The sequence below is a fragment of the Enoplosus armatus genome, chromosome 13, assembly GCF_043641665.1.
Source record: "Enoplosus armatus isolate fEnoArm2 chromosome 13, fEnoArm2.hap1, whole genome shotgun sequence".
Classification (NCBI taxonomy): Eukaryota; Metazoa; Chordata; class Actinopteri; order Centrarchiformes; family Enoplosidae; genus Enoplosus; species Enoplosus armatus.
The window spans coordinates 20,967,413-20,978,436 of NC_092192.1; the positions used below are offsets into that span (position 1 = coordinate 20,967,413).

The 11,024-nt window shown below is 44.9% G+C and overlaps 1 protein-coding gene across 2 annotated transcripts; it reads right to left on the reverse strand.

Annotated features, from left to right (window-relative positions):
- Window positions 1-795: 795 nt before the first annotated feature.
- Window positions 796-10,824, reverse strand: wnt11 (wingless-type MMTV integration site family, member 11). 2 transcript variants are annotated; one of them, XM_070917235.1, is made up of 6 exons: window positions 10,559-10,824; window positions 8,706-8,897; window positions 6,800-7,044; window positions 4,973-5,250; window positions 4,539-4,831; window positions 796-1,818 (listed from the first exon to the last, which is right to left on the reverse strand). In XM_070917235.1, the coding sequence occupies exons 2-6, from the start codon at window positions 8,786-8,788 to the stop codon at window positions 1,644-1,646; spliced, it is 1,074 nt and encodes a 357-aa protein (XP_070773336.1). In that variant the 5' UTR covers window positions 8,789-8,897; window positions 10,559-10,824; the 3' UTR covers window positions 796-1,643. The 2 variants fall into 2 exon arrangements, with proteins under 2 accessions (XP_070773336.1, XP_070773338.1); XM_070917237.1 differs by lacking the exon at window positions 10,559-10,824 and adding an exon at window positions 9,380-9,399.
- Window positions 10,825-11,024: the final 200 nt, after the last annotated feature.

Consider the following 11,024-nt stretch of genomic DNA (forward strand, 5'->3'; position numbering starts at 1 on the left):
ATCATTAAATGGTTACTAAAATCTAAATGACTGGTGATAATATTCCCCTCAGCCTTGTTTTTCCAGAGTGTGCCGGGTTGTTTTGGCTTTTTATGTGTGCGACCACAGGCTCGGGTCAAGAAGTGTTACAGCTCTTCAGCGTGTGCGGCTTGTTCAGGCTGGTGCTGCGATGTATCATGTGAGCTCACAGCATGGGCCCTACATCTTCCACAGCTATTTCTGTCAGTGTAAAATCATGAGAACCACTTTAATCAACACAAGGCTGGGCAGAGGGTAATATCTCGGCGCTACACAGTGCCAAGTCTGTTCCCTCCGACAGGCCAGCAGTCTGGCTATATGTTCAAAATAAATTAGATTTCAGTCTTTTTTATTTGATGTTTGTCCTTTGGAGGTCTGGCTCTCAGACAAATGACTGTTTGAGTGTTAAAGCCATGATGGGAGTGACAAAAATCCCTTTGCAATGGCCTTTGTGAGGAGGTGGAATGTCCAAACAAACACTTTCCCAGGGTTTGGGTAATTCAGAGAGCAATCCCAATAGGCTGTCAGGTTGAACCCTGCAACTCATTACTGACTGCTGAGCTGATTTACAATCACAGCGTGCTATAAGTTGTGGTAAACTGTTATTTTATAACACTTGGATTTGCAGTGAATTACAGTAAATGTTGCTTAGTTTAAAAATAATTAGCCTTGGAGGATATGGATTTGTCTTTGCCAAAGTCTGTAAAATGAGCTACACGGTATATCATTAAAGGTGGAGTCCACACAAAAAGAAGAAAACATGCATTTCCCATGTAGAGATGATGGTGAGGACCATTCCATTATTTTATAAATACTTCTTTCTTTATTTCAGTATACAAAATAACAGTATGTACATCCACACAAAAGTGGTTTACAAAATTCCGAGTTCAGCTCATATGCTCTGAAAAATAGAATATATTTTGAACTGCGTGTCAAACATGAAGGAGATAATGCACCATTTCACAAAGTCCTTAATCTCTTCTCTCAATCCACAGGGATGTAGGCGTGTCAAGATCCACATAGGACACATGGTGAGAGTCCAAAACGTCAACCACAAAAGTGTTCCATGATTGAAAAGTAAGTTCCCTTTGTGTTCCTTTTTCCTCTATTGTCCATCGCTGCGCAGGAAAAAAGTTTTACTAGTACCTATAAAAGTACCACATGGGTCAATCAAAACCCTTCGATTTCCACGGAACGAAGCCAAACGTAAGTCTCTGTCTAGTGAAGGGAAAAGACAATCCCTCTCCTCCAGCATAAAATCCAATATTATTTCTTTTTATTAGAGATATAATAAAATAGACTTTCAATATCCCTGTTAGGGGGATTTATAATCATTAACAAGAGAAAGGAAATACCCAGGAGGACGGCGGTCTTCACGTAAACCGGCACTGTTGCCACGTCCAGGTTTGTGAAGCGAAAAAGCTTAGAAGCCCAATTTGCAGTTTGGAGATTCGATACAAAAAATGATACTGACACAAGAATAGACCACTTGTCGTCGAGATACACATGCTAAAGCTTAAGACAAAAGTGAGCCTTCTTGGTATTGTAGTGCTTTGGTTAATCTGTAGCCTCGGGTGGCTGGGTACAAGTAGAGGACTGCTGCTGGGGCCGGCAGTGGCACACACTCATTTGCAAACGTATCTCTCCACGATCCGCTCGCACTTCTTGCAGGTTACGTAGCAGCACCAGTGGTACTTGCAGTGGCAGCGCTCCACCAGCTTCTCCGTGTACGGGTTGTAGCCACGGCCGCAGCACATCAGGTCACAGCTGTCACTGCCGACGGAGGTTTTGTTGCACTGCCTGAAATTAGATTTAGGTTAAATTTTTATTTTGTGTCACAACCATAGATGTTTGCTTCAACAAGGTAGAGAAAAGGAAGGCAAATTCTGGACCTGAACAACCAGTGACGTTTGGTCCAGTTTGGTTTCCTGCCCAAGACAATCAAGTTTACAGCTTCATTCAAAAATATTCTGCACAATCTCACAGCCTGTGAAGAGCCCACAATAGCCCTTTAAAAGTGCTTGCCTGACTGGTGTGCCTTAACCTTTTGTGCAGTCCCTCCAAAAATGTTTTCCTTTCATTTTCTTTTTGTTTCGTCGTCTTTGGGCAGTGGATGCTTGGGAGCCTCTCATTTCAGAAGCCTGAGGCATCTTGAATGAGTGGAGAATAGCCCCCGCCATAAATCACACTGAATACACAGGGCTGCCCTCCCTTTCTTTAGCTTGCCCTCTCCACATAATTGCATTGTTTTATGATGGCAGAGTGTTAATGACCAGTATGGTGAGGGAGACGCTGAGCTGCTGCAGGAGAGGAGGAGGAGGAGGAGGAGGAGGGACAAGAGTCATTGAGAGTGTAAGACAGGTTTATTACATCGGTGGGAGCAGGGAAGTAGACAGAAACCCCCACACAGTTATGTTGTGTCAGGAGCAAGATTCATTATATCACTGCTGTGTGGAGGACAGCACTGTACATTCTGTAGTTCACATCTGCTGGTTTAAGGAGAGGCACAATAATGTAATTTAAGACTAAAGCAGAGGCTTCAATAGCTTGCCTCTTCCCAGGTCAGTGACACTTTTTTTCACCAGTGATCACACTTTATGCATTAGGAACTGCAACTAAAATTCACTTTCCCTGTCCCAGATTCTCTCGTTAGTCAAAAACCTGGCTCTAGCAAGGTCTTGTGAATGGGTCAGACAGGAGTAAGGTTGATTCAAGTGTGAAAACTGATAAAACCTCTCCGCAAGTGGCCACCAGTTAGCGAGAGATCAGCGGTGAGATGATTGTGGCAAAGCAGACAATATTGTGTCCATGTGATGGAGTGTTACAAGAGTCCCTCCAACACAATGGGTCGAGACATTTATAGGAATAATCGATACCCACGCATCGACACTCACAGTCACTCACACACAAACATCAGCGTCACATGTTCATGTAATGACAGCGGCGAAGCGGGTGCCTCGTGATTTAGAAAAAGCACTCATGCTGCAGACTGTGTGCGGCTGCCATGTTATCAGGCTGCAGACGCATTGGGAACAGTGAGTGTCCTCGACATGAAGCATGTCTTTTCCGGTTATCTGCAGAGTGGCACACATGATATGACAGTCATGTGATGTATGACATTTCTATCATACAACAACATTAGTGGAGCTTTTTATTCTCGGTGGCTTACACAACTGTGATTGCTGGCTGTCGGCACTGAAGCCTGCTAAAGTGCATGTGGCTGTGCAAAACATTGCATTTATTCTTATACAGTGGGGCATGTCTGGCAATTCAGAACTAAATAATAAAGCCTGACATACGACCTGTCCTTCTCTGCTACATATTTATGGAAAATTGGCAGGGTTTGAGATACTGGGGAGCTACAGGGAGCTCAGCCCCCCTGAAAGAGACATTTAGGGGGAGCTCTAAAATATCTAAGTAATTTATGGTGCCACTGTTTTTTTCTGTATAAATTCCCATTTTCTTGTATATTTAGGTTCCTGAAATAAATAATAGGCTAACAGTAAAGCACTTGTCAATGTGCTTGTTTATTTGCGCAAAACAATTTCCGATAATTTGTGTCTAATAAACACAACATTCTCAACATTTGAAGCTGTGGGCATGTTCATAATTGTCACGGGATGCAACCTCGGTCTGGTCTGTTCAACAAAGTAAGGCAAACCGCTGCAGCACCTGCATTTTTATTGTTTCTCAGCGGAGAGCGATTAAACAGCGGATCTGTTTCCTGTTTCTTTGTTGTCCCAGGCTAAATATTCTCAAAATTAATTGAAATGTGTTGATAGTATTTTGTGACACGTAGGCGGGCGCACTCATGTATGCACGTCTACAGAAGCCTCTCACCCCCCACCCCTGAAAAATAGGGCTCCCTGAATGTTACAGCGTAATTCCAACACTGAAAAGGATATTTAATACACTTGCATGATAGTGCTGCAAATTTGTGCCATATTTCACTGACATTGGTTAGTCAGATCTCAGCCTCAGTCGGATCCTCAGACAAATGGGCTCCTTGTTGCCCTCTGACTTCTCACAGATCACAGACCAGCAGCACTAAACACTGTCCCAAGTAAAACACTGGAGTTGAATGGTGTAAATAAACCTTTATCTTTGGGGGACCATTAACTATTTCCCCGTCCGTGTGGCCCTCTCCAATCGATATCAGCTCGAGTGCACTCAGTCCTAAGAATAACTGCATTAGTCATTGTTTTAGATAGCGGGACAGCGACTCCAGTCACAGCGGCCTTTTCAGAGACACATGCTCAGACAAGCCACAGACGGAGCACTCTCTGGGGCCACTGGTTGTTATCAGCCAGCCTGCAAACTAAACGCTGCAACCAGGCAGCACGCACTTCACTAGAGTCAACATCCTGGATGAGCAGAATCCAGGATTGGTCATGCAAGGGTCTGTCACTGTCTGTCATGCTAATAAATCTCACAACAGAGAACTATCAATGCCACCAAATAAACCCCCCCCCCCCTTTCATGTACACTCACAGTCAAACACATTGATGTGGCAGTCTCACCTGTCCTGTGTGCCAACAGAGCCATATTTGTCATTCTTGGTACAGAAGTCTGGGGAGCTCTGCAGGTAGACTAGCTCGTTCTCCCTGACCGGCCTGATGTCAATGTCTTTGGGCACCAGCTGTTTGCGTGTCCCCATGGGCCGGGGAACCACTTTGGTGGCAGACAGGTATTTGGTCTTCAGGTCCATGGCAATCTCCCTCAGGTCCTGAAGGCCTCGCCAGCATGTCCTTATGGAGCAGGAGCCGGACACACCGTGACATTTACACTTCATCACCAGTGCCTCTCTCAATACCTATATGTGAGGGCAGAGGAGGTTAGATAGTACTCACACGGATAAGACACACAATTTCCACAAATACATGAACTATTTCAACTGTAGTGTTTCAAACTTCTTCTCTTTTAAGCGACGTTAAAGTCTGGCCACGTTGCTTACTTGTCTCCCGACTTCACTGTTGTGTAGGTGCATCAGTTTGTTGGCGTGGGAGCCTGGGCGCTTCATCTTCATGGGAGCATCAGAGAACTTGGAGCCCATGATCAAGCCATAGTGCAGGTTGTCAGCGCAGCCACCCCAGCGATAGCCGGGCTCTGGGATCTCTGCAGGGATGGGACCACACGAGCACAGCCGCAAATCTCCAGAAGTGCACGCCCGCGCGATGGTGTGGCTGATGGTTGCTGCGGACAGGGCGTAAACAAATGCAGCCTCTCTTGTTCCTGTCGAAACAGATAAGCAACACAAATTATAAAAATAAAAAATAGATATAGGCCAGGTTTGTTAGGCCCCTGCCCTGCCAACTGATAATGCAGACATAAATACCATTCAAAGACAATCTTCCCTAGAGTTCAGAGTTAACACGTATTATATTCAGTGGTCACTAGCAGTTATTAGGGCTGCAACTAACTCATTTTCATTATGAATTATTTTCTCTATTAATCAAGTAATCTTTTGGTCTATTACATGTCAGAATATAGTGACGGTTCCCATCACAATTTCCTAAAACTCAAGGTGACATCATGCCTTGATTTGTCCAAGCAACAGTCTAAACCTCAAAAAAAAAGCAGCAAATCCTCACAAGTTTAGAATCTTTCGATTGATTAATCCACTAACCGTTTCAGCTCTAGCAGTTATTGGTAGCAAAACACCGGTAGATTCAGAAATGTAATACATGAAATAATATTTACTCAATACAGGGAGCGTATGAACATGTTGTCTGAAGTTTAGTGAGATTAGTCTGTTTTCGATCGTTTGGATGTGGGCACTCTCTACTCTGGTTGCATGTAGTGGTCAGCTTGAATTGATGTCGGTTATAATGGATTCCAATGATTAAAAGTTATTACAGCAAATTGAAAAAAAAACAAATCCAAACATCCATAGAACATTCTCAAACACTTCTGCTGTATAATCAGCTTCTCTGCTATCCATCGATCCTGTTTCTTTATTCCCCCGTCAGCCTTCTACTGTCTCAGTGAAAAACAAGAAAAAGACATTGAGCGCACAAAATGAAACCATCAAACACAGTCCATCACTGCTCGCGCTGTAACGCAGAGTGAGCACTGATGTAATTGGTGGTGATGTGTGTACACGGAAAGCACATATGTTAAAGGTCGGGGAGCAATTGGAAGTAAGGGAAGAAATCATGTATGACCGTGGGCTGGTTAGATCAAAGCCATCCCTGGACAGAGATGAGCCGTTTCCTGTTCGGTGCAGACTGTTCATTTGGCAAATGGCAGCCATGTCCTTTCTAGGGAGCGCTTGCACAGCTCCCCCACCCACAACCCAGCAACGGTCTCTGGCTGACTCAAGGTCCTTTTGGCATTAGAACCGCAGCTAAGTCAGCCTGCAACGCAAACAGGCGTGCAGTCAGATAATGCCGTGGATATATTGTGTGTAATCTCAAATAACAGCTGAAGGCTCCTCGGGAATAAATGATGGAATAATTTGGCTGGCGGCTAAAAAAGTGGAAAGAGGCAGCAGCGTGTCATCTTAAAAACAGAAATCCTTCTTGAAAAGAACATAATTCTGTATCAAAGCTCTTTAAATTGCCGTCATGTTAATCCATACAGATAAATCTATTGTGGTGTCTGAGCGCAGACACCATTAAAGGTCTGGGGATCAGTTCACTGTAAACTGAACTGCAATACAGGCAGCACTTAATGACCTTGGTTTTGGATATTCATTGAATGTCAAGCGTGACCATAAACATCAAGACTCCTGTGGGTAAAAAAAAAAAAAACCTGGAGCGGCTCTTGTTTATGTCCATACCTCGGTCGAGGTCTGGCCGATACTTCGGGGCGTCAACAGGGACGTCGATGGAGGAGCAGTTCCAGCGCATATCAGCGAAGGTCTTCTGACATGTTTTCTTGACCTCGCGGGCAGCTTGGATGATGGTCTGCATGAGCTCCAGGTTGCTGCGGCACAGCTGGGCTTGGGAGGACACCATGCCAGGCAGCAGCTTACAGTGTTGGGTCTGGTTGATGTGTAAAGATGCAGGAGTGTGTGATAGCGATCTGCAGGCAAACACAAACAGTCAGTATGCATCAGACAATACACATTCTTTCATTTGTGGCGCTGATGACAACGATGTGATGATTGCTTAATCACGTCTTTCTGTTTTATGACTTGTCAAATTGTCGCGTTTGTGGGAACAACAAAGCGTGCTGTGAGTTTTAGCTACAGTGGTGTGTTAGCGATTTGAGGTTCTTCAGCTTTGAACAAACAACTGGAAAATCCAAACAGATAATGCTTCAGGCAGGGAAATATTTTGGCACGCGTTGCAGAAAAGAGCCATCTTATCACACGAAGATCCCGAAGGAAAGTCAGCTGCGGATTCATAAAATATAAGTGAAGCGTTCTTGGCACGGAGCTTTTCTTTTGTTAAAGCACAGAAGAGGCCTCAAGATATGCCAAAAAATATAAAAAGCCCACTAAATTCTATTCTACATAGATCCCTCACTATTTGCATTTTCCACCGCAGGAAGCGTCGTCCTCTGTGGCCTCAGTTTGACATGAATGATTGGTTTACAGACTACTAAAAAAAGGCGCAAACATTTGATTTAAACAATTTAAACTTATTGAGGATTAACTTAATAGAGAAACCACAGGCGGAGCAGGTTAACTCTGATCTCTGCTTTCTGTGTCTCGCACTCTGCTGAGAGTTCGTGAGAACCAGGCAGCGCCGCCTGCACCTCGGCCTGTTTTGCATTAGGGGCTGAGGGGCCGCCACTCTGTGCCCAATGATAAGCTGTGACTCCACTGGGCTCGTGGTAACCCGGCACTCACAGGTGTTTACAGCCGCATCTGTTTTGCATTGCGCCGCTGTGCATTATCAAGACTGTAAGACTTCTCGCTTAGATTTAGCACATGCCATCCCAGCTCTCTTGGGCACATCTGCTTAAGCCTTCCCGCTGTAAGCATTACAGCCACTCGTTCTGATAAGAAGCCACGGATACTTTCGGTAAAGCCAGTGCTCGAAACTATGTTTTCACAGGCAGAGGGATGAAAACAACAGAACGCGCAAATGGCGAAGAAAACCGAAGTTTATAAGAATACCAAACAAAATCATCCAAAACGTTCAATTGAAACATAAACCAATTCAAAAAATAGCAACTTGGAATTTTCATGGACTTTCCACAATTATTGCGACAACGATTGTTTACTTTTACTCTACCGTAAAAACAGTGTGGTGCTCATTACGACTGACTGAGGCCTAACTAGGCTCAGACAGTACGCAGTGACACCACTGGCACTGTCTGCACCACCATGCCGCCTCGTCATCTCCATCTTATTCTATACTTATCTTCTTCTTATTATACAGCAGGGGGCACGTCTCCTTTTAGTGAAGCCGCATTTAAGTTAATAAAACAAGGAGATTTCCGTTCATAACCTGAAGAACTGCCAGCTAATCTACTGTCTGCTTCATCAGATACACATGTACAGGACACACAGCGTCTCCCTTGATCAGGAGCAACTTGAGGAATGTTGGGGGCCCGTTTCAAAGCTGCCACGGGGGCCCTCCGCTCCATAAAACACTGGGACATGCAGCAAAGAGCCACGAAAAATCGTGTGTCTTCGCGATGTCATCTGTTTTGACATTGCTTGAATGTAAAGCAGTGTAAAGATGGCGAAAAGGCCTGAAGAATGAGATGGCGGCGCTCCTGAGAATACTTACAGCCATTTGATGCCAGAGCAGACCTGAGACAGCAGCAGAGCCGTGAGCACACCGAGAGGCAGGACATGAGAGCTGCTCCTCATGGTTGGACAGTGGCTCCACTTCACACAGGACACGAATACAAAGGGCTGCTGGGCTTCTTGACTCACACTCAGAAGTCAACTCTCATGGCACGGCCTCCTCTTCTAAACTCTGTAATAAACAACAGCAGTAATATCAATGACCTGCCGACGCCACAACAAGCCAGTGGGAACATTGATACTGTTTAAGACGCAATGTGAAAGTCTTTGTGCGCACTCTGAAACCTTACAAGGTTTATATCTTGAAAAGATCATTGAAAAACAGAACAATCTGATAAAGCCGTGAAAGAGAAGCCTGATACAGGAATTCACCATTACCATTTCTAAGTGCAGCCATTTTACAGGAATATTATTTTAGTTCTCCATCAGCAATCTCAAACATCATGCAGCACACATGAAATAAAGAATAACAACATGATAGGGGGGGGGGGGAATGGAAATAAGAAAAAGTGGTGTGCTTCACAAGAAATACTTTGCAGACGGTTCACTAACACCGCTGTAAGCGCTCAAGCACACTGCACTTCAGCCTCCTTCTGCATGCAAATAAACACAGGAAACAAGGCGAGTAAATGACAGGAAAGCTTAAACTCTTACATTGTCATAGAGGAGGAGGCTTCATGTTGTTTTATTAGCTCCTACTTTATTTCTATAATATGGAATAATAGTCATAAGGTAGCAAAGCTGATTATTTCAGCGTTCTGTGTGGTATGGATGGATGGTTGAGGTTATATACAATCACAAGGACATTTGCTAAACTCAGACATTTGATCATTTGATTATCAAGCTGCTTGGTTTATTCCAGTCTCTGTAAGCCAGTAGTAAAAATGTCAAGCTATTTTAAAAGGAGGTAACAGTCGCGGGACACGCACTGATCTGCAGTCAGCGCATCGGCAGCGTTATCGTCTTGTTATGTGACGGGGCTCTGAGCTGCTGATAAGAATCTCTTTGAAGAGACCTTCAACTGATCACGGGCCTTCTCAAAGCACGAGCTCCGCTCCTCGTCGCTGATTGGCGGAGGCGCGTTCGAAACTGCGTGAAGTCCCCTGAATATTAGAATATTAGCTGAAATGAGCCGAGTGTGTGACATTACACCAGCTACTGGCCCGACGGCGGAGAGAATAAGAGAATGCCGCTGTCTTCCTGGCCGTATCTGTTGAAATGCGTCGCGGCCTGAAGTGGATTTACTGAATTTACATTTGGCCTAAGTGGGCTGAAGGGCAGCTCCTGTTTCCCCCTAAAAGATAAAAACTGATAGCCTATCTCTCTCTCTCTCTCACACACACACACACACACACACACCATGCGATGCGCGTCTCTCATCGAGCCTGGACAAGCTGGGCAGGGCACTCCAAATGGACTATCAATCATATTTCCTATCGATCCAATTGGAGCAGATTAACTAACAAGGTCGGACCTGGATTATTATTATTATTATTTTTGCTTGTGAAGACAGAAGAGATTCTAAAGTCGCGTTGGACACAAAAGGTCTTCTGCAGTTGCTTTTATCTTTTACAACTGCAGAATTAAAATACAACATCTTTGGAGAATAAACTGGAATAAATGCAGTTAACCGTAATTTCTCCTATATTGCGCTAATCTTTGTTACAGTTCCTCCCACACTTTTCTCCCCCCCCACCCCGCGACAAACAAAGCAACTCTGTATTCAGCCACTGATCCTAAACTTTAGACCTGTTCCATGTGCACAGAGAGGGCGCACTCACTAACAGCAGCGTGCGTAACTTTTCCTCCGGCCAAACCCAAGTTTCTCCTCACCTTAGCGGCGGCGCCCGGCTTCCACCGTTCAACCAGACAAAAAAAGACCAACAAAACAAAAACAAAAACAAAAAAACACCCAACAGCAGAATGAGATCTCAGCAGGTCGCAGTATCCTGTCAGAGTATCAGCCGGACGCGTGAGTAAAATCCAGCATCGGGGTGTAGAATAGCTCCGGACAGGTACGCATGATGTGTAGCAGAGCGGCGCCGGAGAGTGAGTGAGGCTGTGTGTGTGTGTGTGTGTGTGTGTGTGTGTCGGACAGAGAGAGAGAGGTCTGAGCAGAGGAGGGTGAGTGAGCCTGAGTGGGGGCAGACCCGGCTCTAAAGTACCCCTGCCCTGCTTTGATCTCACTGCTGATGTCAGACCAGCATTAGCATAAGAAAGCGTGCTGCACCGGGACGGAGCAGAGCTACTCGGAAACACTGTAATGCAATGGAGTTGGATGGATATCCCATAATATTCC

Bases quoted from the DNA above. Each gene is read 5' to 3' on its own strand.
- wnt11 (XM_070917235.1), bottom strand. From the start codon at position 8,788: ATGAGGAGCAGCTCTCATGTCCTGCCTCTCGGTGTGCTCACGGCTCTG. The intron at 5,251-6,799 runs GTATGGACATAA...CTGTTTCGACAG, and splicing joins TCGGCCAGACCTCGACCGAG to GAACAAGAGAGGCTGCATTT. The intron at 4,832-4,972 runs GTAAGCAACGTG...CCTCACATATAG, and splicing joins ACAGTGAAGTCGGGAGACAA to GTATTGAGAGAGGCACTGGT.